This window comes from Vicugna pacos, chromosome X (genome assembly GCF_048564905.1).
Source record: "Vicugna pacos chromosome X, VicPac4, whole genome shotgun sequence".
NCBI lineage: Eukaryota > Metazoa > Chordata > Mammalia > Artiodactyla > Camelidae > Vicugna > Vicugna pacos.
This window is the reverse complement of record NC_133023.1, coordinates 105,431,633-105,459,105: the sequence shown is the minus strand read 5'-3', so window position 1 is coordinate 105,459,105 and position 27,473 is coordinate 105,431,633. Positions and strand designations below refer to the sequence as shown.

The following is a 27,473-nucleotide window of genomic DNA, read 5'->3' as shown; positions in this document are numbered from 1 at the left end:
CCCCAGTGTCCATCAGTGACTGAGCGGTGAACAAAATGTGGTCTCTCCATACACTGGAATATTCTTCCGCTACACAAAGGGATGGAGTGCTGACTCAGCTACACAAGGAGGAACCTGAAAAACATTCCACTAAGTGACAGAAGGCACATAAGACCACACGTCGTGTGATTCCATTTATGCGAAATGTCCAGACGCGGAAATCTACGTAGAAAGTAAATTAGTGGCTGGCAGGGGGTGCGGGGAGAGGAGGGTGGGCAGCGGCTCCCAGTGGGCACAAGGTTTCCATCCTGACCACCATCGTACAACATTGTGAATAGACTGGAAGTCACAAAATTGTAAACTCTGGAATAGTTTTTGGAGAAGGAACAGAGCGTTCGGCTTCGAGCACAGGGAGCATATAATGCTCGTGAGAACTGAAGTGGAGATGTCGCCAGGCCGCAGGATACGCATTCTGGGGCTCAGAGGAGAGGTTGGGCTGTGACTAGCAGGTGTAGCGTCAAGTGCTCGAGGGCAGCACACACCTTGAGGAGAGCAGCCAAGGCTTGGAGGATAAAGAGAAAAGGGAAAGGAGTCTTCTGAAAAGGAGAAGGTACTCAGTGGTGTCCACAGCTCATGAGGTCACGATGAGAAGGGACTTGGCCTTGCCGTGAACAGTCTGGGCAGAGAGAGGGATGGGAGCCGGTTTCGCATGGCCCAAGGGGTATCAAAGAGACACCTCCTCCAAGAAGCCATCCGAGAAGGGCAGCAGAGCCGCGGTGCCAGCTGGAAGGGAACACTGATGGGAAAGGCTTGGTGGGAAGGAGTCGGCAGAGGGGAAAGGGAGGGCTGAGCAGGCAGGCGGCTGGGGGCAGGCTGCGGGGCACAGGCGGGAAGGGAGCGCCTGTCTGAGGGTTGCTTTGTTCTCTGGGAAGAAGGAAGTGGACCCCGGGAAGCCTGAGGCCCCAGGTGAGGCAGGAGCATCCCGGCGTGAATGTGGAGTGACTCCAGCCCACCCGCTGAGCCCGCAGTCCTCCTGGATGCTCAGCAGCCCAGGCTGTGGGCATGGAGGAGGCAGGGGTGCTGCAGGGCTGGCGAGCCCAGGTGCGGACCACAGGAGCCCAGGGCCGAGAGGATGGGAGTCTGCACCCGAGCAGGCAGAGGGCACAGTCCCAGGAAGGCCAGAGCCCACGGGAAGCCGAAAGCCCCGTCCCCCGGGTGGAGGAACAGGTGCTGAGTATCTGATAAAGCTTGCAAACACGACTGAGAGGAAAAGAAGAGAACTGTGTGTGTCTGGACGCCAGTTTGCACTTCAGGGCATTCCACAGAATTCCCTGAGACACTTTCAATTCAACACAGCACTCTCGGAACACCCACACACCAGCGCTGGACAGGGTGCTCTAGAGCACGGCCCTGCCTCCCTGCCGTAGCTCTGCTCCTCGGGAGAAACACCCACAGCAGCCGCTGAAGACACTGCTGACTGAGGCAGCAGCAGCCTGTGCAGTGGCTGAAGGCACTTTGGCGGCAGGGAGAGGGGGTCTGTGATCCCAGCTTGGCCACCCAAGTAGCTACGGGACCCTCACCTTCTCTTGTACCTCAGCTCTCTCGCCGTAAAAAGCTGCAGAGGGTCACTGGGGGGATTAAATGCTAATTAAGTAGATTCTCTTAATGAAAGCTAATCTGTACCAAGTCTGCTGCCCCCCCTCACCCCACACTAGAGCACTGGTTTCTTATCCCCTCACCCAGCACCTACCGTGCACAAAGCCATGAGATGGCGGGTAAATCAGCCCCGGTCCCGCCGCTGGGAACCCGGAGGGGATCCGGAGAAGAGGCCCCTGGAGGGGTGCTCGGCCCTCACACCAAGCAAACACTTTAGCTCAGAGGGAGCACGTGTTAACCAGCAGAATGTAGTTAAAGCCAGTCTGTTGCTTGGAAACTGATTACTAAAGATCCAAATAAGACAAATGACCACCAGAACACCGGGCGATGGAAGCAACTGAGCATGCATGCCTACCACATGCCAGGATGGAGAGCAGGCACCTGGAGGTCTCGCGACAAGGGGAAGGAAGGTGCGGGGGGCCCCACCTCTACTCCAGCAGGAACAGGGCAAGGGGGCTGGGAGAGTTCTGGAAGACATGAGCTTGCTGGCCAGACTTCTCTCTGTGGGGCCAAGCAGGGTTCCAGAGAGAAGCCAGTGGTGTTGGGACACCACTCCTCACTGGCCCCCAAGTCCCTCCGAAGAAGCGGATAGCAGCGGTGACAGGGCCAACCTAACCCTCGGGGAACAGAAAGCCGACCCGCCGGGAGGCAGCAGCTGCAGGACGGACGCAGCTGCCCTGATTTCCGGCGGGCTGGCCAGAAGCCTGCCGCGCTCTCGGTCCACTGGGCGCCGACCCTCAGCAGCCAGGAGGGCTCCCAGGTGTGAACGCTGAAGCCTCCGCGAGGGCAGGCTGCTCCCAAAGGCACGAAGCGGCAGGGCAGGGTTCCCGCACCCTCAGACCCCAAAGGCCCCACACCTCCCCCGTTGCAGACTAAGTGTTTGTGTCCCCTCGAATTCACATGTTGAAACCCTAACCCCCAATGTGCAGGTGTTAGAGGGTGTGGCCTTTAGCAGAGGATAAGGGGATGGAGGTAGAGCCTGCAAAGAGCTCGCCCCTTTCTGCTCTCTGCAATGTGAGGACATGGCAAGAAGGGAAGCAGAACCCACCAACACAGAACCCACTGGCACCTTGATCTTGGACTTCTCAGCTTCCATTGCTCTGAGAAACACGTTTGTTGTTTATTGGCTACCCAACCTCTAATATTTTGTTTTAGCAGCCTGAGCTCGCCCAGTTAGTTCTCCCCCGGGACACCCCTCCTCTCCTGGTATCTAGGACCTCCCCCTCCCTCCTTGGGGTCTCCTCCCACTACTTGGAGCATCCTTTCCTTCACCGAGTTCCTCTCTTGCCCTCCACAGACAGCATTTCGGGGTGGGAGGTGCTTGGCCCCTGCTCACGTGGCGGAGACTCCCTCCGTAGCCTCACCCTCTCTGCCTGAAGACTGCAACCACCACCCAACACACCACTGGGGCCCTGGTCTCAACCTCCAGAGATTTCCCTTCCCCACAGGTCAAAACTCAATTCCTTCCTCAAGGAAGGAATGTTCACTTTCTCAAGAAGAAATGTGACATACATGCCTTTGGTGCTGTCACACTGCCTCCCCATAGTGGAGTCTGGATTTTGAAGTTAACATCCAATGCCACTTGCCGTCGGGTCCTCTAAATGGTGGCCATCCATTGAGAGGCGACCCCAACCCACCAGCCAGCCAGCCCTGTGTCCCACAGTCGCAGGGCAGCCCCTGCTATTGCGGAGCCGATGGCCCAGCGGCTGGACACAGGCTGAATGAGGGACTGGCCACGTGCTGAGGGGTACGGAGAGCAAAGTGCGGAGCACCACGGGCAGGGAGACCTCCGCACAGCTGGAGACACGCCCTGCGGAAGTGACCTTTAAAGTGTCATCTGAAGGATGGGGGAGCGGTTAGCTTCAGGGCAGGGAGTTGGAGATGACACTGGGATATGCTCAAGGAACTGAAAGAAGCTTCTCACAGCCGCGACATGGACTCAGGAGGTATTGCGAGGCAGGAAGGAAAGAGTCTGTGGGTGCAGGGCTTCAGAGACCCTGTTCAGGAACTGGCTGTCACCACCTCGAGGCATGGAAGGCACGCATAGAGCGTATGTGTAGATCATCCTGGCCACAATGTGGAGACTGGATTGAAGGGAACCTCTCCAAAACACTAGCAAACTGAGTCCAGCAGCAGAGAAAGGAAATTTTACATCATGACCAAGTGGGACGTATCCCAGGAATGGAAGGGGGTTGTACAGGCTTCCGGGGGCTGCCATAACAAAGTACCACAAACCAGGTGGCTAAAAACAACACAGATCCATTTCCTCACAGCTCTGGGGGCTAGAAGTCCAAGATCAAGTTGTTGGCAGGGGTCATTCCTTCTGGTGGCTCTGAAGGAGAATCTGCTCCAGGCCTCGCTCCCAGCCTCAGGGGGTGGCCAGCCATCCTTGGGGCTGCTTGGCATGTAGCTGCGCCCCTTCAGTCTCTGCCTTCGTCATCACAGGGCCACCTTCCCTGGGTGTGTCTCTGCATCTCTGCACTGCCTTCTTCTAAGGAAGGACATGAATCACTGGATTTCGGGGCTACTCTAGTTTGAACTCAACTAACTACATCTACAAAGAACCTATTTCCAAATAAGGTCATTTGTAAGGTTCCAGATGGACATGAAGCTTTGGGAGCTGCTAGTCAACCTACTACAGTATCAAAATACAAAAACCAGTCACTGCAATACACCATGTTAACAGAATGAAGGGGGAAAACACATGATCATCTCAGCTGACACAGAAAAGGCCTTTGAAAATCCAATACCCTTTCATGATGAAACCATTCAACAAACGAAGAATAGAAGGGAATTTCCTTAACCTGATAAGGGCATGTATGAAAAACCCACAGCTACTTCACGCAGTGGCGAAAGCCTGAAAGCTTTCCCCTTAAGCTTAGGGACAAATCCAGGATGCCTGCTTTCACCACTTCTATTCAGCCTGGCATTCAAGAGGAAGTCCCCTTCTGGTTGCTAGAGGGGATTCTGCCAGATTCATGAATCGCCTAATAAAGCCAATTAGATCTTACAAGAAAAAGCAAAACATGGTACTCAAGGTTCTTGCCAGGGAATCAGGCAAGAAGAAGAAATAAAACACATCAAGGTTGGAAAGGAAGAAGTAAAACTCTCTACCTGCAGATGACATGACATACAGAGAGGAGCTAATGCGGACCTCGACAGATAAACATCCGTGTCTGCTTCCTAGACACATACACCGCTGCAGTTAAAATCACTCTAGACATGCAATTTGGTGTCCTGCTCCTGTCTCTTCTGTGTGGGATAAAACAATGGGCTGCCCTTGCTCTGCTGGATGTTTAGAGAGCGCCTCTGTGAATATAGCTTTTCTCATATTTTGTTCTTTTTTTAATTTCCCTGGGCTAGTACTACAGTGGTGACAGGAAGTCTGCAGAGATGCGGAAAGACTGACGGGGTTACTGATCCACCAGACGTGGGGAGCAAGGGGAACTGATTAATGGAGGATGACTACGCTGAAAAATGCTGCCGCCCCCCTCCCACAAAGACATCCACATCAATCCCTGGCAAGTGTAAATGGGACGTTTTTGGAAAGAGGGACTTTGCAGATGTGACTAGGATCTTGAGATAAAGAGAAAATCCGGGGTCATATTGGGCCCTCAATGCCATCACAAGTGTCCTTAGAAGAGAGAAAAGCAGAGACACAGACGCAAAGGGGAGGAGGCCGTGTGATGACAGGGCAGGGACAAGAGTGCTGTGGCCATGGGCGCAGAGAAGCCACTAGAAGCCTGGAGAGGTAAGGAACACATTTTCCCCTGAAGCCCTGAGAAGCAGCACTGCACCACCAGATTCCAACTTCTCGCCTCCAGAACTGTGAGAGAATAAATTTGTGTTGTTTTCAGCCACCAAGTTTGTGGTGATTATAACAGCCACCTCAGAAACTCAACCGCTGCCCGTCCTCCTCCCAGCCCCGTTCCTCCCCGAGCCATCCTCCTACTCAGCAGCCGATGCCCCCATTCGTTGCCAGGCCAGACTCCGGGGTGGGGGGGGTGAGCCCCTTGGCATCCTGTACCGAGGTCCCCGGGACTGTGCTGAGTCCATGACGTGCATTCTTCTCACCCTGCTTCAATTCTCTCACAGCCCTCAACATGAGACAGTTACCTCCCATTTTACAGAAAACAAGCCTGAGGCTGCCAGAGAGGTTAAATAACTTGCTCAGGGTTCCACAGAACACCAGGGGGCAGAACCTGGAGGAAACCTCAGATGTGACTGACTGCCCAGCCAAGGGTTCTTACTACCCTGCCTCTCAGGGTGCTTTGGATATGCTGAGGTTTTGTGACGTGGGAGACAGCTAGGAGGGGATGCCAACAAGAGAGCAGGATGGAAACTCCATTTGGACGTCTGGAGGGATCAGGGCAGGATAGAAACTTGGGTGGCAAACTCAACACAGAGAGTGTGTTGAAAGTCATGGCACTGGAGGGGATGGCCCAGAGAGATTGTGCCGAGGAGAAAAGAGGACCCCAGACAGTTCGAGGAGCGCCACTATCTGACAGCTGGGAAGAGGGAGAGGAACCAGTGAAGGCAGCTGAGCTGGCCAGGCTGCAGAGGGGGAGAGAGTGGTCCAGGGCCCAAGATGTCATGAGAGGCAAGAGAATGTAGCCATCCACTCTGAGGTCAATAATGATGACAGCAAACATGACCCGAGTGCTTTCTCAGGGACAGGCAATGTCATAAGCCCTTTATGGTATTGCCTCATTCAACCTTCACATCCACCCCAGAAGGAGGTGTCCGTCCCTCCCCATTTACAGAGGAGGCCATCGTGCTCTAGAGAGACGCGGTAACTGCCCACGGTACAGATAACCACGTGGCCCCCATGCTCTCCCACAGCCCGCTTCACGTTCCTCCAAGCCGCAGGCTGGAGAAGTGCTGGGCAGTCTGTGCGACTGCTTGTTCAGTAGGAGCGTCCCCTCCTTCAGAGAGCAGACAAGCCATCAGTCGCACACACACGGGGAGAAGGGCGTGCCTGCTGGCATGTCTGCTCTCTGAAGTAGAAGGGAACAGCTCCTCTCATATGAGACGGGGAGGTAGGAGGGTGGTCAACAATGGAATAATCACTGAGGAAAGAAGAGGCACAAGCTGCTGAGAGAAACAACCCCCCTCAAGCAGTGCTGAGGGGGCAGAGCGGGGGGGCCCTGAGACGGCCTCCTTGCCATTCGTGTGAATGATGTGCTCTGGCACAGTGCTGTCTAGAATGCCCACCCACCTCCTCCTGCTCATCATCCAAAGCCAGCTCAAAGGCCACCTCCTCTGCGGAGCCTTGCCCAGCGTCACAAGCTTCCCCAGAACACAGAGCTGACAGCTCCCATAGACAGCACTGTCTGCCTTGGTGTTTCCCCTGGCGCCTTGTCCCTGGTAGGTGCTCATTTCATGCTTGTTACCCAGGGTTACCAGTAGGCATGATATGGTAAGGGCTGTCGCCACCGTCTGGATACCCGAAATTACTTGTGAAGAGGGCCAAGTCCTCTGCCTGCCAGGTGCCTGCCTGCAGGACTACGCTGTCGGAAAGCCATTTCATGGTGTTACAGCAGGCAGGTAGCTAGAAATGAGCAGAGAAAGGGGGACACAGGCCAAATGGCAGGAACTGAGCAAAAAGGAGGGGCATGGGCCAAATGTGGGAAGCCATACAGCATGTAAGCACCAGGGGTCCTTGGGCAGAGAAAAGCAGGAACCTCTGGGCTGATTAAGTGGTCGCACCTTTTGGGGTGATGAATGGCCTAGAGACCGACAAAGAAAGGTGGGAAAAGGCAGGAATCTCGAATGTCCGAATGTAACCTCTTGTTCATTATGCCCTCGTTACAATAAAATTAACCTTGCAGATTAGAAGGACCCGTCATGCACCGAGGCCATAACACTTCCATCCAGACTAAATAAGGACACAAATCCCTCTTCCCCCTAGAAAGGTGGAGCTGGGATGGAAATCCCGGAATATGACCACAAACCCCTCCCTCCCCAATGAATATTCTGCCCACTCATTTTTATACCCTGTGTAACCAACTTGCCAAAGAAACTCAGGGCAGCAGCTCACCTGAGCCTGTCCGCTCTCCTCTTGACAGTGGACTATCCATCCCATAATAAGTCCCCACTTTACCTTCCTAACCTTTGTGTCTTGTCTCTGAATTCTTTCTGGGACGAGACAGGAACCTAACACTAGAAACAGTGGAAAATAGAAGCGACTCAGTTCAGAGCCATTCCTGTTGGAAAGCAGGTACTGGAGGCTTGACCTCACAGCTGTCGCTAGGTATGAAGGATCTTGTCCCCTTCAGCTGGTGGGACTCAGACAGGAGCTGTGTGCGGATGTCGCTGCTCCATGTGACTTACAGAAACTTTGTCTATCTGCCTTGTTTCACAAAGTTGACTCCATTCTAACAGAGCTTCAGACTGGATGTGAATTAATCAAGTGATAACCATATTTCACAAGTTCAAGGGACTTCCAAGGGCCTCGCGACCCTTTCATTAAAATACTTACTTGATTCTTTAGGTACTAATTCTCTTTCTGGGTCTTCGCTTAGTTCAGCAGAGAGGACTGTGCAGGGGCAATGAGAGAGACAAGATTCCAACCCGCACGAGACACTGCACACAGCCTGAGGGCTATAGACCCAGGCAGGATGGCTGTGGGCCACTCCCAGGGGAGGGATTCCACAGGCTCTCTGAGCAGCACGGCTGAGTCATAAAGAGTAGGGAAGAAAAGACTCTGCAGCGGTATCGATAAGGTACCTTGTTGGTGTCGGCGACACTGTTTTGCCGGGCATCAAAGATGATAAGTTTGTGAGCTTGCGCATTTGCATCCATTATAGTTTGCAAGTACTTCTCATCCTCCTTGCAGCGTTTATCATTGGGACCCACAAGTGGCTGGCTGCAGCGGGTAATCGTCGCCTGACTCTCTGGATGAATCCATGACAACACCTAGTGTTTGGAAGCAATAAACACTTAGTACAGTTCCTAAAACAGTATGTGCTCTAAGGATTGGGTAGTAAAAACAAGTTCTCTTCTCAAACACATTTGCTTGTTCAGACCCTCCTCAGAGGGGAGAGGCCCGCCCAGAGACAGCAGGGCAGCGGCCAGGGGACTCAGTGTCTGGGTCAGGGAGAAGGAAGTCTGACTACACGAGCTCTACAAATCCCCTCTACCTTTGAAATTCTGTAATTCTAAGAAAACCAGAAACTAAGTCAAACGACCACTAACATCAAGCCTGTTTCTGTCTGACTGGCTAGGCTTAGTTTGTCTCCTAATCTCAGCAACGCTGCATGGGGCAAGACGAGCACAAGCAGGTACACAGCCTCTTATAAAGTTTAAAGCTGTGTCCCCAAACCTCTCATTTCCCTCCACCGACCAGGAGACTCAGGCTTATACCAGGCTGCAAACTCAAGGATCAAAAACGCTCACTCCCTCTGTGACTGTGGTGATAGTATCAGGGCTGCGTACATATGTCCAAACTCAGCAAATTGTGTCCATTAGACGTGCAGTTTCCTTGTATATCAACAAAACTGTTTAGAAAAATGCACCCCTTGCTGGCTGCTCTGTTTATTTCTGTAATGGTCCCCCTCCCATGCAGCTACAGCATCCCACTCAGCATCTAGACAGAATGTACCTTCTCGAGGATGACCTGGTGAAACCAGTGATAGGAACTGCTAATACTACAGCACGCTAACTCCTTCCTTATTCTCTACTACATTTTGAGAGAGTAGGTGAAGTTACCCTCCCTTATACTTAGTAATGCGAAGTCATACAAGGTGGGGTCATAGCAAACAGAATGTTTATATAATTAGATGGCTCTTGAGAATCAAAGACACGTTCAGGTTTAGACTTACATTTGTACTTTCCATTTTGTTCACTACACTTTTTTCTGTCTTGTTTTCTTCGATATTAGATCTAACACAGTATATGATTATATGTAAATGACAGTGTTTCTTACTTACCGGGACTCTACCTTTGGCTCGGAAGGCTGCCACTTTGGAAAGGTCATCATCTTTTACACTAGTTGGCACGACAATGATGGCAGGGTACGTGTCACAGAGCTCATAATTACTATTGACTTTGGATATTTTCCAGCTCTCGTTTGGCAAGCCCTGCAGGGGTTGAGAGAGGGGAGGGGGAGGGGGAAGCACACTTTTACACTTTCAAAAAGTACCAAGCGTGAACCACATCCATCTCTTATTTTCTACTAAAATCTATTTACAATTTGGTGTTCACTGCTACTTAAAAGTTTATACATACATTTATTTAATAGAACCCGTTTCCTACCCAAGCCATTTAAAAAAATCTAATGAAGCATAATTTTCAAACACACTAAAACATGATTATAAAGTAGAATCCCAATCCTATACATTTCTTTCTATAAAGAGCATAGTGTTTTTGATACCGACGGAAGTTCTTTAGAGAAGCAGAAACTTCTTACAAATGTCTAAAGTAATATAAAACCACCATACCAAATATAGCCTGGAGATAAAGATTAATGTCATGAAAATAATATCTTATTGGAATATCTTCAAACTAACAATGAACTGAACAGCTTCCAGGTATAGGAGCACCTGTCAGACTGATGCAGTCATGCTATATACTTCAAATCTAATATAAGCCATTGCTTTTGATCCTTAGTCATCAATTTGCTACCAGAATATCTAATAAAAACCATCTGGCTGATCAGCTTTATAAACCCCCACCCTTGTACTCCTCTTGCCCTCTAGAGAAAGGACGAACAGTGGCAGAGCCAAGGGTTTGGCACAGGGAGAATGGGGCAACCTGGAGATGGCGAACCTACCAGCTGGGTAACTCATGCCTACAGACAACTTCTTTCAAAAGGGTTTTCTTATCCACCTCATTTCTACCCTTTCAGGAAAGAAAAAGATGCTCAACCTAATATTTTCCAGTTGATGGGCAACATACTTTACCTGTCTCTTATATTCAGATACTGGATCATAAACTTTCCATCCGTTAACTGGAAATTTTTCTTTATAGCTGAATGCAAAGAGTGTCTGGATACAAAAAAAAAAAAGCCCCATAAAACACATATGTCAGTATTTCTTTGCTATGTCATATGCCCAATATTAAAGCTTTTTCTCATAAGCTGAATGTATTAAGATTCCTACTTTATTCTGTAAATTTTGAAGCAACAACTCGACAGTTTTCTTTATCATTACACAGAACTGACAGATTTTAAATATTCTAATACTAGTTATCAACAGAGAGAAAAGAAAAAGGAAACCTCAGGAAGAAGGAATAATTAAACATGAAATCCGCAGACCCCATCAAGGCATTTAGACCTGCAGGAAAAGACGTTTAGTTTGGTGTGCTTACCTGCCCGTTGGAAAGAGGAAATGCATGTTTGCTGAGGTTTTCAAATATCCCTAGTTTACTCTGTTCTTCCTGTTTATAAGCAAGTCGCAAGTTCCTCATATCCTGTTAAACAATTAGCAAAACTCATTTATTTAACATGTACTGAGTACCTGTGAGGTAGACACCATGCTGTGAAGAGATAAATAAAATGTTTTTATTCATATCGCATGTTGCACAGTTGGCCCTCCATATCTGCAGGTTCCACATCTGTAGATTCAACCAAGCATGGATTGAAAATATTGGGGGGAAAAGTTCCAGAAAATTCCAGAACACTAAACTTGAATTCACAGAGTGCCAGCGACTATTTACATAGCACTGATACTGTATTAGGTATTTTAAGGAATCTAGAGAGGATTTCAAGGGTCTGCATAGGTTGTATACACATACTGTGGCATTTTATATACAGAGACTTGAGCATCCCAGATTTTGGTATCTGTTGGGGGCAGGCGGGGAAGCTGGAACCAATCCCCAGTGGATACCAAGGGACGACTGAACTCTATCTTACTCTAACAAAAGACAATTGAGGGGAGGGTAATAGCTCAGTGGTAGAGCACATGCTTAGCATGCACAAGGTTCTGGGTTCAATCCCCAGTACCTCCATTTGAAAAATAAAATAAAAACTAATTATTAAAAATAATTAATTATTTTTGAAAAGGCAGTTAACAAAACACCTCCAACAAAATAATAAAAAAATTAAGTGAAGAAATTAGAATAAAGGGGATGTGTTGGGGAAAAACTCAACAGATGGAACCAAGAATAAGGTTAGTACATAAATGACATGCCATCAAGTCCTGTGCACTTACTTGCTAAAGGTGTACCACAGAATCAGTTGTGAGCTTTAAGCTACTAAGAGTCAATTACAGAATTCACATCATCCATAAACTAGAAATGCAACAGGGATCTCCCTGAACTCATAGCAAGGACTCCGTGTCACACAGAGACTGCGGCCCTCAGTGACTTCCTTACAGAAATTATAATGCTGTTTCTCAAGATTGGTTTCAAAACACCCTGCCGTGCAAGCCACCGGTCCAAAGCCCAAATGGAAGTTGGCAGGAGCAATGCCAGAAAAGGTGTCTCTGATGGTGCAATTTCTTCTCAGGGCTGGTTTGAGCATTACCCCTGGCCTTTCTAAACCTATGCCATTAGCTAGACACGAAAGTCTCATTCTCCTCTAACCTTACATGAAAGTTGAAAATAAATATGACCACAAACAAATTAAAGCAAGAGCAGTTGGGCAAGTGACGAAGTTACAGTTGTGATATTATTTATAACAGCGAAAGAATGGAAGTAACCTCAATGTCCATCACTAGGGGCTGGCTAATGCAGTACCACCAACAGAATACTAAAGAGCTGCTAGAAACAAGAAGCAGCTTGTTATGTACTGCTATCAAGGAGTTGCAAGACACATTGTCCAGGGGAAAAAGAAAGGGGCAGAACAGTGTACATAACATACAACCATTCACATTTTCAAAGACTGCACATCCACACTTGTGCGCATAGGCCACCGGTGGAAACTGGTAACAGTGGGTGCCTGAGGGGAGTGGATCCGGCTGGCTGCGTGTTGGCAAACTTACTTCTTCCTACACACAGTTTTTTATACTTTTTGAATTGTGTATCGCTTGTTTAAAAAACAAAACAAAACAACAACCCTACATCTTGCAAGGCTCTCAGGCAGAAGCTGAGATGACTGGGAGCATGGGCCGTGGAATTCTAGGCTAGAAAATGTTTCAAAGCAGCTATTAGCAAAAGCTCACCCCAGCCACAAAAAAATATCCTAGTAAAACAGCCACAGGACACCTGCCTATGTGACATAGCTTCCTGGTGTGCCCTCCCTCAAGATACTCTGGCTGCACACATGCCCCCTGGTCGCTGATGGAGCTGACTTGCCAGTTAGGCCGGCTGGGAGGGAAAAGTACTCCAAGCAAAGGGAAGAGTGTGTGAGAAGTACCAGGAGGGGGTGGGGTGCGGGTATGCGGCGAGTGTGAGCAATTCTACGCACTGGGACAGCAAGATGAGCAGAGGGCAGATGGAGAGGAAGCTGCAGAGAAGAGGAGGTCAGGCTCACACCGCAGGGTGTCTGTCAGTTTCCCCTCCAGCCTAAGGATGATGGGAAGCTCCCGAAGAGTCCCGAGCAGGGCAATGACCTGTCCCACAATTGCAGAATCAATCAAATCCGCCCTCCACTTTAAGTTCTTCAATGGCCTGGCATTGCTCTGCACGCAGAACTCTGGACTGAGAAGGGCAACCCCAGTTTCTCCAAGGAGAGGACTGGTGTGTGGTGCCCAAAGGGAGTCTGGTAAGCCAGCGGATTCCACGCCCAGCAGAGTACAGGGTTACTTGAAAAAGCGCATTCAACTGCAGTCTAGGGCCAAACAGAGGGAGCTCTCCCCAGAGATTTGATCAAAGCAAACAGGAATCCAACCCCCAGATTTGGAAGGGACCTTGTCAGTGTGCAGGCAGGATCTCTGTCATGGTATTTTCAGTAGGGCTGTTAATAAGCTGTGGTCCATGAGGTCACGTTACTGGGAATGAAACATCAGTGAGGCGGTTTTTAAATGACTAGTCATCATTAAAGTCATCACACACGTTCTGCTTAACCCCTTGGAGGAAGAAAAACAGCTCGGTGCAGGTGAAAATTCCAACACAGCCGAGAAGCTTAACAGTGTATTTAATTCCAGAATTCATGAATATTGTTGTCGTTTAGGAAGTCTTTGACCATCCACTGTTCTGAAGATTAGTCTTAAGACAACAAACTGGAAAAAATATTGAGCTCTGCTTTCCACTGGATTTCTCTGAAATATAAAAATGTCACTACCGAGGTTAGCGGGCCATGTTAATTAAAACACTTCAATAGAAAAGAAGAGGTTTACTTCAGTGGCTTATATAACGGTCTGAATTGGTTGACAAAAGGTTGACAAGGTTTGCGTCCTGAAAACATTTGAGTTACTAACAATACAAATTACTCCTACTGTCCAAAGGCCGTGAAGAAGTTCCAAGCTGCACCCCCCATCAGTGTCACTTGTGTCTGGACCGTACCTTGCACACGATCTCGATGCCACAGGAGTTGTCCCCATGGCTCTGTGCTCCAATCTTCTCAACTCTGCTGATCACTCCCAGGGGGACATCAAGGATGAAATGCGGGTCCTGGGTTTACAAATTAACATGAACACCTGTCAATATCAGTCACAGAGTTTTCATACACTAAGTCTTAGAACACGTTTGCTTATTTTGCATTTCCTCTTGGACCTGGCTGATTTATAACATGCTTTATGAAGTAGATGTTGAGATGACAATCACACTTCCCCTCCAAGTGGAAGTGCTACTTTAACAGTCTTTTTTTTTCCAAGACACAAAATCCACTTGCAAATGTGCACATCTTAAAACTCACCCTCTGTTTCTCTCAGGGTGATGGGATTTCAGGATACTTTTTGACTTCTTCTTTATTGTTTACTTTCTTCTGCAGTGTTCTTAAAAATAAAACACACTTTTAAATACTCACCCTCTCTACATTTTTGAAGTACATCTTAAAGTCAGTCACTGTCAGGGTTCCACTCACTGCTCCCACAAATGGGCAGATATACATGACATCCTTCACTGAAAGAAAAAAACCAAAAGACCATCCACTGCCATTGACTTGTTTCAATAAATCTTAACATGAGTTTCCAAATATTCCTACTTATGATCCCAGTTTTCTCAGAACTTAAACATTTTCATTACTTTAAATGAAGACATAGATGGATAGCCTTCTAATAAAATTCCATTTTTTTAAAACAAAATTCCGATTTGCTACTTAATGAGGTTTTAAGTAAGGGGCCTCATCATAAGTTACATTTTGTCATTTTTTTCCAAGTGGTTAACATTTTCCCTGAGTCATAAATTAATCACATTCAAAAACACATTAATTAAACTCTGAAGACCCTGAGCTACCATTTCATAAATTACTGCTAATGAAAACTGACTAAAGTTAAACACTGTCCCCTGCTGCACCTCCAAATGAAACTGCTTTAGAGGTAGCAAAAATGAAAACCACATCAATGAAGTGGGGAAAGACTTTGCTTCAAATTCTTCATCAGTTCCATATCAGTTTTTTCACTTATTGTTAATATCCGTATCAACATATTTATCAAGACCAACAACATGTACGAGGCCAGGGAGTGTGAAGAAGCTCACACCTATCACAAAGAGACCACATCTTCCCAATCTTCCCAAAGCGCCATTCCATCAAAACGGCAGGAATGGACACAGCTGCCGATGAGTCCTAGCGCGATAAGTAAAGGTACTAAGGTTGCCGGTCAGCCAAATCCCCACAACACTTCCATTAAACCCTTCTCTAACTCATGTCCCGAGCAGCTTCTATTGCTGGGGTTCTACGTCTAAGTGGACATGGTTCCTGCCCACCAGCAGTGACCTGTGAAAGACACAATGTGGAAAATCACCATTATACCACAGCCTGATAAATGCTATCAGAACCACGAGGACACGATGTGGTAAGAGATCAGAGAAGGAGAGACTTAACTCAGCAGGGAAGTGGGGGGGAGGGAGTAGAGGGAGAGGAAGGGAGGAAGGAGAGCCCAGTAGGCTGCCAGTGGTTAGTGGGGCTGGGTCAAAGGGTACATGAGGACAAGGGACACGAGGCCACAGAAAACTTGCTCATGAATGCTCACAACAGTTTTATTTGTAATAGCCAAATAGCAGAAACAATCCAAATATCCATCAATAGATGAATGCATAAACAAACTGGTGGATCCATACAATGGAATACTACTCAGCAATGAAAAGGAGTGCCTGCTGACCCACGGCACTCACGGTACAGATGAATATCACAATAATTATGTGGAATGGAATAAGTAGACAAAAGAACATACTCAATGACTACATTTCTACAAGACTCTAGAAAATACAAACTAGCCTCTAGTGCCTGGAGAAGAGGGGTAAGGCACAGGAGAGAGGGATTTTAAAGGGGCCTAAGGAACCTTCTGGGGGGGTGATAGATACGTTCATTATCTTGACTGTGATGATGGTTTCCCAGGTGTATAGAAGTGTCAGAATTCCTCATGTTCACTTTACAGCTGTGTGGTCTGTTGTCTGGGGAAGCAGGAGAAGTCTGACATAACCAGCTCTGCATTTTGGTCCGATCATTCCCAAGGCAGTGGGAGCGGGGCTAGAAACACTCCCAGAGAAGGAACAGCCAGAGAAGCCAGAGGACCACCAGGAGTGAAGGAAGTTCCAGAAGCCAAAGAAGGAAAGTTTCGAAATTCAGGTCGGGGGTGGGGGGAGGGCATAGCTCAGTGCTAGAGTGCATGCCTAGCATGCAGGAGGTACTGGGTTCAGTCCCCAGTGCCTCCATTAAAAAACACTAATAATAAATAAATAGACCTAATGAAACCCTGCCCAAAAAATTCAGGCTGGGATGAACGGAGGCCGGAGCCACAGACTAGGATCGTCAGTGGGAACAGGTGTTTCCAGGTACTGGTAGGAGAGCCCGGCTATGCGAATGTTCTGGACACAAGATGACTGGACTCTGAGAGCTAACACACCCCTTTGGGAGGGAGCCGTGAGGGAAGAAGGCAACACTGGGCCTAGCAAACCAGACTGTTTAACTCGACCCCGGCAACTGGGAGGTGAAAAGATCATACCCAGCTGCCCTCCCATCCACCTGCTGAAACACCTGGGCACCTCAAGCCATCACCCTTACAATCCAGGGTGGCAACACACGCCCTCTTCTTTGCACTAAAACTGTACTTTCTGGACTCTTATAAGCCACTAAAATCTCTTTGCCAAGTTCTCAAAACTTATTAAAAATAGGATGGGGGAAGAGTATGGCTCAGTGGTAGAGCGAGTGCTTAGCATGCACGAGGTCCTGGGTTCAATCCCCAGTGCCTCCATTAAATAAATAAACAAACAAACAAACCTAATTATCTCCCTCCCCCAAAAAAAAAGAATTTTTAAAAAATATATGATATGGATCTTCTATCCTGACATTTTCCTTAGAGTGAGGGGCTCCAACAAGGCAGTGAACTGACATTACAGCGTGCATCTCATCAGCCTTCCATTCATCAGTAAAAGCTGGAACTGCCACCCAACACTCAGTCGGAGCTTAAAGTCATCCTCTACAGTCTTTTCTCTCTTGAGGTCATGACGACATAAATAAGAATGAAGAGGTCTAGTCCGTTGATCCCCTAATTAAATTGGTCTGGCTGGTCTCTAGCATAGACACCACCTGTGCTTGCAAGTAACATGTCATTTCATTTTATGGAGCTCCGTCAGCGAAGTCTACTCATTACACTTACCAATAGCCTTGATTGATTCTCCGGGAAAAAGTGGTGCTTCTTCCATCTGTGCCAGCTTATTTCCATCCCGTAGAGCCTGGCAAGAAACCAATCAGGAGTAAATCTCACTTTCCACCTGTACACCTGCGAAGAACTCTGGTGGTCTGTGCTCTTGCTACAAGGCTACAGAAGCGTGCAAAATGTATGCCCCCGTCCCCTTACAAGACAGTTTCAAAGCTCAGCATCACAGGACACCATGTTGCATGTTCTAGCAAATTGTTACACATATTTCAAGTTCACAGTTAGAAAGCATTAATATAGAAATGGCTTGACATGACAGATAGATACTGTAATCACTACACAAACAGCTATCATAAGGTGCCTTCAGAATTTGGAAATAAGGTTAAAAGGGTTACCTCTGAGCATGAAACTAATATAAATAAAATTAACACTGGACGTAGATGCTTAGCCAGCTGTAGAAATGGTCCAGCTATGAGATCGTCTTGGAAACCTCAAAGTCTAATTAAAGAAACCAGAGAGGGGATCTCTTACTAATGAAAGCCCTAGGCTTTTGTACTGCAGCCCAGCAACCTGTGTTTGCACAGAGTGTAGGAGGGGGGGACAGGGCAAGTGGGCTAGTCACTGTGTATCCCACCCAGTTCACAAGAGGGCGCCCTCATCTGGCAGACAGGAGTATTTCAAGCACCCCTGTGGAGCAGGGTGTGGTCACCAGGCTTCTCCCAAGTAAATTCATTCTGTTGATTCCACACTCACCAAGCAAATTGCTAATGAGGTATCGGGGTTCCTGCTACAATGACACTAGGAAAAGGATGGCTGGAGAGATACATGTCCACATGTCTAAATGTCCAGGTCGGCACTGCAGCCCAGTAGCCAGTCTCTTGTGAGCTTGGTTGGATGGTGCAGGATGACTCAGGGGAGCTGAGAAAATAGTGTTCTCGAACTACAAAGCTGAGGACCAAAGCCTGAAGTCAGTGCCTATTCCGAGCTACTGCCACCCTGTGAGATACTGCCAAGGAAACTGGTCACTTTCTCCTGGGCATCTCTGATATAACGTGTCATTAATAAGAATAAGGTACTTAACCCCAGCAATTCCCAAGCTGTGTTTTAGAGAGCATTAAATTCCCAAGAGATGTGAATAGGGCTTTTTTTTTTATTTTGTTAAAGTTTGGGAAATTCTGGCTTAAAGAAAACCAGTTAAGCTGGGTTTTTTGTTTGCTTTTAAGTGAGACGAGTCTTTGGCCTGTTAGTGTACGCCGAATCAGCAAGGGGGCGCTAGAGCACGCTGCATTCCCCTACCTCGTCCATCCGGCTGCATGATACCTGGTAACATCGGGAGGCCACTAGTGTTCAGCGTAGAACAGGTTGGACGATACTAAGTTTTCAGCATAATTTTGTGAGGCAAATATTAAAAATTGGTATCTTTTATAATTCTAACCTAAATTATTGAAAATTCAAAAGAATTATTTTGCATAGTTTTAAGAATATTTCAATATATTTTATAAAGGGACTTAAAAGTCAATTTAAAAACACTATACATAGTAGTTTCATCCAATTTCACAAAATAAAGAAAGGAAAATGTCAAACTATAAAGAGCAAATTGGATGCTAAATGTTGGTCAAGATATGTCTGTTCGGGGAGGGCACAAAATGACATAGTCCATCGTCCTCTTTATCAAGATACATGATTAAAATAATACAGATTAGTGTTTGTTCATTCTTACCTCCAAGCAGTTTTATTCAGTTTGAATTTTTAGCCCAGACTGGTTTTTAAGACATTTCTCAGTCAAAAATTTTAGAGACAGAGAACTGGGGGGACATGGAAAAGCACTGGTGGACTCATTTATATTCACACCTGATTTGGAAATACATCTTTGACACAATAGAGCATAAACAATATTTATGCTTTCAAAAGTAAATATTTATACTTTCAAAAGTTTTAGAAACACTTAAAAAATCACCAATCTTAATAGAAGCCTGATTTTGAAAGTCAGCTTTCTTTAATTTGTTGTGTGATCTAATAATTAATTTCATACTACTATTAGAGTGAGGAAGCTATTTTAATTAATATTCAAGTTTTAAATGACTTCAAATGTTACATTGTTAACGTTTATTTTAATGGCTAAATATTATCGTGCATCATATAGGCTTAAATTCCTTAACATACTTAAAAATAAATGGGAATAGGTTATTTTGAAATATGTTTACTAAAGCAAGCTGTTCTAATCAACTGAATCTGGAAGAGGTGAGGAGAAATCTGAGTTCCTTTAAGCTTTTTAGCAAGCCACATCAAACACTTTAAAGTCCTCAACCCAGGACTAATAAAATGTTGTTGGGAGGCAGCAGTGATTGGGACCATTTTGAGAATGTACAAGGCTCTCGAGATAGAGGTTGGAGACCAGTCGTTTCTCTTCTCTCCTGATGGTCACGTTAAATCTGGCTTGAAATACCTGTGCATTTAGATGAGGCATGAATGTGTTGGTGAGACAGTGAGACAAACCTCTCACTAATAATAATTAAATCTGGGACAAGCTTTGTAAGTGATGAAAAAGCAACTGTCAGAAAAAAAAATGATCTCACTGCTTCAGATTTCCCCATAGAAGGTTCACTTTGCACAGGAAAGACATCGAGCTTTAGCATAGAAATTCAAGAGAATGGTTCTTCAAGGTTCATTGTTTTGTTGAGTACGGTAGATTCCGTCTATAAAGCTGGTGTTAGGAGCTAGGACTCACACTTGTGCTATATTAAGCTTTGACTGCAACTTCCAAGTTGCACAGGACATGATTTGACCCTTGATTTATCCAACCCATGTACAGCATCATCAAAGAAAGGAAAATGCTCACGGATAAAGTGTGTCTTGTGAACACGCCCAGTCCTCTGGGTGCCTTTTTGCTCCCGGTGTTGCCCCAGTGAGGAATTCTCTCTGAGGATCTCATTCCAACCCTGTTCTGGTGACTGGAAGGTCCCACTGAAGACCCATCAACCTCCTGGTCTCTCCACTACCTTCTCCTCCACCTGAACACCAGCGAGCAGCAGGGTGGAGAGTTTCTCTAACAGCTGCATGCTGAAAGCAGGTTTTCAAATTGGGCTCTTCAAGGTGCTCCCAGGGTCACCACGGGAGGGTGGGTGGGGCACAGGCACAGCTGAGCACAGGCAGTTTGCCACGCTTCCCTGGAGCTGCTCTTCCGGCAGTTTCATATGTTGAGTTTCTACATAATCTTTGGGGTAAGTTCTGCGGCTTTAAAAGACTCCAGAGAGTCCAGAGGTACTGAACGAAGAGTAAGCACTCGAGAAAACTCAATGAGTGATTTTCTTATTTTGATTAATAACTCTAAGATATATGGACTCATTTCCACAAATCCCTACAGGGTACCAGGCGCTGTGCTGGGTACAGACTTTGCAAAGTGGAATAAAGTGGAATCTGTACCCTCAAAGAGCACCCTTATGAACCTGTCCCTCTAAGTCTTCGTGAAGGCACTTCAGAGCCCTGTTGTGACTGAGGCTCAGTAACCTCAGCAGTAAAGCCATCTGGGAAGGCTGAGAAGCAGAGATGACCAAACTTCTGGTTGACAAAATGTTGGATAAACCAATTTTTGCAAATAATGTCAGAATGGAATCTACCAAACTCGGACAGGAGAGTACGACTGTAGTGGTAAAAAGCACTTGCTTGTTCTCTAGAAATCTAGTATGAAATGGCTTCTAAATACACGATCTGTAACTACAAACAGATGAACACGTAGAACTTGCCACCTGATCAGCTTCAGCTTCAGAAGGGTAGCCATTGTGTTCTTCCTGAAGCTCCTGCACAGCACCAGGTGCATGGACAAGAAAAGGCAAAGAGGGGAAAGAGAAACACGTGCAAACAGACAGGTGAAAGGACAGCAGTTCTTTTTTTAAAGAGACAGTAAGCATGTAAAAGTCGACACATCTTTCATGGCTTTTTGCAAGTCACAACCATTTTCCCCCTTGGAGTTAAGGAAATAACGTGTGGGCCATCTACAGCATCCTCAGCCTAAAATGGGGTATCTATTCTGGGTTTGTGTTGGGGTAGAAAAATGAAAAGCAGACAAACATCATGGATTTCAAAGAATGTATACTGTCTTTTTAAAATCAAGCATTACTGTAGCATACAGCAAAGAAACCAAACAACAGACACAGGACATGCTCATAGCAAATATAACATACCACGGAAACTGGGCAAATGGCACGATCAAGCCAAAATACAAAGGCAATTTATAGACATGTGTCTTAAACACAGTAAGTATCCACATACTCTAAGGAACCATTATGGTATCTAGGGGTCAAGTCCACTGGCATTAACATTTCCACACACATGCTCATGCACACACCACGTGCTGGAGTCAAACACAGATATATACAAACAGTCTGTTACTGCTAATTAAAGATTGTGATCTATGAATCAATACCATATTAAATATTTATAATTACAGTATCAACATGCTTCAAACAAACAGCTAAAATGTCACATATCTTTAACTCTTTCCAATCCCTTTACATGTATACGGTTTTTAATTTAATTTCTTTATAGGATCAGCTATTGAAACTTTAAGAGCTTGGACTTTTCATTTAGCAGGTGGTATAACTAGTATGAATACTAAAGATGACAAGATTGTAACCCTCTTTAAAAGTGGTCTCAAGTCTCTGAGGCTGAAAATATTGAAATTTAGCATCGATGTATTTTTCCTTCAAGAAACTTTGGTTCCAATGACCACATTTCTTTAAAAGACAATCAGTGAAGTAGCAAAGCTTTAAAAGAGTTTACTATTTCCCACCTTTCATTTTTGTCAATAAAACAGCTACTTAATATTTTTTTACTTAATATGTTTTTATCTGTTATCATCAGACTGAATTTAGTACACAGTTGGTACTGACACCCTTCAAAGCAGGACAATTATTTAAATGCAACCAGTTTTTTGAAATTTCCATTTTTTTTAAGTATAAAGAAAATGGAATCATTCTTTGATAAAAATTTTACAAACGGAAGAATGAATGACTAAACAACAACCAACCCCCCCTACAGCATTTCAAAGTCCATGCAGATATAAAGCCAAGCACTAACATTTAACAATGGGAATCAGTGAAAGAAAATGAGTCCCAGGGGCAAAAGGACACACGGTGGGAACAAAATTAAACAAAGATAAACCAACTAGAATAACAAGAATCTGACTTAACCTGCTTAGTTCTGTACTACTTCATTGGCTTCAATAAGATTAAAACTTTAACACTGAAGTCATTAAATTATTCTGTCAAAATCCACATTGTTTTCATTTAATGGAAATAGGTTAATTTTCAACATCTGACACTCAGGTTTAAATACATGCATATTACCAATCTTTGTCTTGCTTTATGAATATTCTGAAATAAAGGGAAGGAAAATCATGAGGAAAATAAAAGCTATAAATCACTAGTTGTAACAGCTACCTCTGTATTTTAAGAAATACTAAATGGGGCTGATTTTGCTAAATTTATCTTCAAGACCTGCACTTCTGGTTTGGGGATTCATCATGCAAACACAAAGTCTTACTTGACCTTGTAATCAAGACTTGAAGTCTTAGATGTCTTACTTAGGATGGACAACAACTGACCACTTTGTTATTGTTGTTAAATTCTTCAGCATGAATTACATGAGGAACGAGGTTAAAAGAGGACTATGTAGGCCTACCCTTACAAGACCCTGCCATGAATATCCATCCCGTCAGAATTCATGTAACACAGCAAAAGTCAGTACTGCACACTGGTAACAATTTTAGCATACTGCCCTCATACACGGTGGCTTTTATCACACACAAAAACATTGTAACAAATAAAGCATTTCTAGTGAACACTTAAAGCTATGACAGAGCAGAGCAAATTGATCTGAGTGACTCATAAAACCAATGAGAAGGTAAAGAACACTAAATAGACCAAGTGTTCAATAAAGCACAGAGACACACAAGTAGGAGGCCCATCCGCTGAAAGCCAAAAATCCTTACCCTTATATCAGGCCTCCTGAAAACCTGTCAGTTAAAACACAGAACATCATCATCACGTACATGTCACTACTGACTTCAAAAGATGCCATTAAGTTCACCAGCCCACGCCCTAGGAAACATCATAATCCTCAAAATAAAACCAAGCAGATCGATCCTAACACATTTGCCCTCTAAGTTTCATTCGATATCCAATCAATCCTAACACATTTGTCCTGTAATTTTCAGGCAAGTCTATGATTTGGAGAAACTTACCGCCCTTAGGCTAAGACAAACTGCATTATTTTAAACACAAACCCCTTCTGTCAAGGGCTATTACAAGACAATGTGAACAGGCTGTGTTTGAAAAGTTCATTTGTGTGTCTGTTTGGAATACTGAATGCATTCTCCCCATAGAAACAATGATATAAAAAGGCGGTTCGGCCCCCAAACCAGCCCACAGAAACAAAACAAAACTGAACCAAGAAACCACAAAAGCGCCCACAGCTGATGCAGAGTGCCGCTCAGATGGAGTGTTAATGGTTTCACAAAGCCTAGTTAACCACAAATCTTAACCTGGTTTCTGCAGGAATTCTATTTCCAACTGGCACTTGGGACTCCTGAATTAAACTCCCTGGTGTGGCCGCCCCACAGGGCGAAGGTGCCATCCCTCACGCCAGCCCCGCCCGCTGCGTGGGAAAGGGGTGGCCACGTGGGGAGTGGTGGGGAAGGGAGGGGAGGGCGAGGGAGGCCCCAGACCAGGGGAAGCCAAGCTTTACTAAATTGGGACACTGATTTCAGCGAGGTTATTCCTATGCCCGTTGCCTGTGACTCCTACTTGAACGTGCAGCATAAGCATCTGGGCAGTTCTGGGCAAAGGAAACACCCCAGAGAAAGGATGGAACTTTTGAGCAGCCAATAGTGGTAACAGTCTGAGGAAGATGTGAATCATCTGTTCTCCATTCTACAGCCTGAAATCCTATCTTCTTTACACAGTACACTGGATGTTCTATGGAAAACAAGTTATTTTAAAAAAAAAGTCACTGGAGGTTTTTATTATAGGTTTTACTCAGGATAGATAAGAAAATCACATGAATACGAGGATACAGACTTCAAAAAAAATCACTGTATCACCATTAAAATAAAATACTCTTTGAAGTAAAAAAGGTATTCTGAATTAAGTGATGCTGTAGCTCAAGGGGAATTAAGGCCTAGAAGTTCCTAAATATAGACTACTTAGACTAAGAAGCTTAAACTTGGCTTTTTTGGTTTTGGTAGGGGTGGTGGTGATGAATTTGTTTCTCATCTTAATTGTGGTGATAGTTTCCCAAGTGTGTGCTTATCAAAACTTATCAATTTGTATACTTTAAATATGTGAAGTTTATCATTTGTTAATTATAAGAAAGTTAGTACAAAATAAATAAAATACATGTTTATGTTAATTTAAAAAACTCAAAACTGGACATATATGGTAATCAAAACTCAAAACTCAAAAACTCAAAAACTCAAAAACTCAAAATAAAAACTCAAAATAGAAAATCTCCCCTCTGGAGCTTCATTCCTCAGTGATAACCACGTTTAACTAGACCGATTTTTCACTGTCTCCATAACCATAAATATGGTTACACCCCTACTTCCTGATTTGTCAACTCTGAACAGTAGCTTTCTCAACTACCTCCCTCTTCCCAATCTGACAGAAATTTAAATTTTCAGTTCTTTTACTGTCTTCCTTCTGCAGCAGCTGCATCATTAAAAAAAAAAAGACCCATGAAATGATTTTTTAGGTGCCCTCTTCTGAGAACCTTGTATACATTAATTCATTTTACTCTCAGAACAACCATGTGAGATAAAACCTATTATTGGCCACATTTTTGGATGAGAAAACCAAGGCACAGTTAAGTACTACCTGGCCAAGTTCAAGGTGGCTGAGCAAGTACTTAAACCCAGATAGCCTGCTCACTGCCTCAGCTGTGGTGCCACTCTAATTAACACACAGAAACTAAAGCTTCAAATATACATCCAATCTCTTGTAACCTCCTTTGGGGTTGATGAAGAAACCGACACCACTGCCTCTTCCCTCGCTTCTCCTCTGCCTCCAAACCTCCGCTCCAGCATGTTCCTAACTTTCACATTTGTTCTGTAACTACAATTAACTTTTGAATGCTTTGTCTATAAAGTGATAGCAACAACTGAAAATAAAAACGCAGTGGACCTGGGCCTTGTATGTAGGAGCTGCACCACTGTCAATAAGCCTTTGCTGTTGGAAGGAGGAACTAACCCAGAAGGAAATGGGTAGGATGATAATCTGCTTTCACACTCACACAATTCACCTGTTCTAGTGGCGTTCGTAGTGTTCCTGCTGTGAGGCCAGGTGGGTCCACGGAGGCGCACCTGAAAGCCTCTGACTTGATACCCTGTGGCTCTCTCTGCTTTACAGGTCTCATCTCTCCGGAAATAAGCCGTTTCAGACACACAGAGAGGTTCATTTCCTTTTTCTTGAATCTGATTCTGATCGAGGCCAGAGAAGAGAGCAGTGGTTTGGAGTGGAGAGGCCGGGGCCAGCTCTCACTGGCCGATTGGAGCCTCTGCATGCCTGCACTTGGCTTCAGCTTCAACACATACAAAAGGAGAGCAGTCTAGGAATGACTGCAAGGTCCTGACCACAGAGGAGGTTCTCACAGCCGAGGAGTCATTTTGGCTTCACTGGAAGACTTCAGAAAACATCTCCCCACCCTAGGCTTAGGGAGGCACGTCGGCATAGTGGTTGAAAGCATGGGCTCTGGAGTGGAACCCTGCCTCCATCACTTACCGCCTGGGAGACCTCGGCCAGCCACACAGGCAGCGGAGGGAGCCTTAGTCTCCCCCTCTCTAAATCGGCGATGCTGAGCGCACCTTCCTCATAAGCTGTTGCGAGGGTTAAATCAGGTAACAACTGTCCCTGCGGTGGATAAATACTCAGGAAGCGGGGGCTGTTAGTATCGGTACTATTTAGGTAACCTGTAGGTGATGGCTCTCAGCCTCCCCAACTTGCACTGCAACTCCCTTGACCTGCCCTACACCCCCTGGCAACTCCTACACATGCCGAGATCCTATGAGAAGGTGCAAACAAGTTCATAATGATCTCAGTCTACTTTAACACAGCAAGCAGACTGCCCAAAAGTTAACTATAAATGTACCTGCCTCTAAATGGCTTTCACTAAATCAAGAAAAAGCACTATAAAATGACCCCACTTCTGGACACAGCTCCTAATACCCTTGCAATTAGGGGTGCTTGGAGCATCTTTTGTTCTAATATTTGATCTTTGATCCCAGTTCCTGATGCAGGGCTCCTAAAACCCTTGGAATTATTTGGGTGATAGAAGTGTCTTCTGCTCTAAAGAGGTGACTTCTTGGTGGGCTCCTGGAAGGGGGCTGATTATCAGAAAGATCAAGCCATGATTTGAAGCTTGGAACTTCCAGCTTCACTCCCCATCCTTTGGAGAGGGGAGAAGGGCTGGAAAATGAGTTGATAATTGATCACGCCTATTTAGTGGCCTCCAGAGAGATCCCTAAGCCACAGCATTCAGAGAGCTTCTGAGCTGAACACATCCATGTGCTGGGAGGGTGGTGTACCCCAACTGCATGGGAACAGAAGTGCCTGTGCTTCGGACCCTCCCAGACCTCACCCTATGTATCTCTTCATCTGGCTGTTCATCTGGAGCCTTTTCTTATATCCTTTATTATATAATGAACTGGTAAACCTCAGTGTTTACCTGAGTTCTGTCAGTTATTCTAGCAAATGATGGAACTCAAGGAGGGAGTTGTGGGAACCCCCGATTTATAGCCAAGGCAGGCAGAAGTTGTGAGTAACCCGGGGACCAACTGCTTGCAATTGGCATCTGAAATGAGAACTGTTGGGGGACTGAGCCCTTAACCTGTGGGCTCTGCGCTAACTCTGGTTACTATCAGAATCAAACTGAATTGTTGTTGGAGAATTGGTCAGTGTGGGAAAAAACCCACACATCCGGTATCACAAGTATTCTAAGAGGGTGGGGATTCAAACCCAAGCCGGCTGGGTTTAGTGCTGGTGCTCTTAACCTCTATTCAGCCCCACCTAAACCTGTTCCCCTTCTGAGGAGGCTGCCAAATGCCCTTAAGGCTGAATGCCCAGAATGCCCTGCTCTGCCCACCTTGTTCCTCCCACCGCACCTTGTTTCCTTATCTATTTCGACACTCACCATAGTCCAATTTGTACT

At 45.7% G+C, this 27,473-nt stretch overlaps 1 protein-coding gene across 2 annotated transcripts in view; it reads right to left on the bottom strand.

Moving 5' to 3' along the window:
- MTMR1 (myotubularin related protein 1) overlaps positions 1–27,473 on the bottom strand; it is a 62,089-nt gene that overhangs the window by 21,344 nt on the left and 13,272 nt on the right. The window contains exons 3-10 of one of the 2 annotated variants that reach the window (XM_072955720.1): positions 23,263–23,286; positions 17,274–17,349; positions 14,483–14,577; positions 14,020–14,127; positions 10,945–11,046; positions 10,539–10,622; positions 9,567–9,716; positions 8,365–8,553 (exon numbers count right to left, since the gene is read on the bottom strand). In XM_072955720.1, the coding sequence (XP_072811821.1) occupies positions 8,365–8,553; positions 9,567–9,716; positions 10,539–10,622; positions 10,945–11,046; positions 14,020–14,127; positions 14,483–14,577; positions 17,274–17,349; positions 23,263–23,286 (828 nt within the window). The remainder of the gene's footprint in view (positions 1–8,364; positions 8,554–9,566; positions 9,717–10,538; positions 10,623–10,944; positions 11,047–14,019; positions 14,128–14,482; positions 14,578–17,273; positions 17,350–23,262; positions 23,287–27,473) is intronic. The other variant, XM_072955721.1, reaches the window with a different exon arrangement.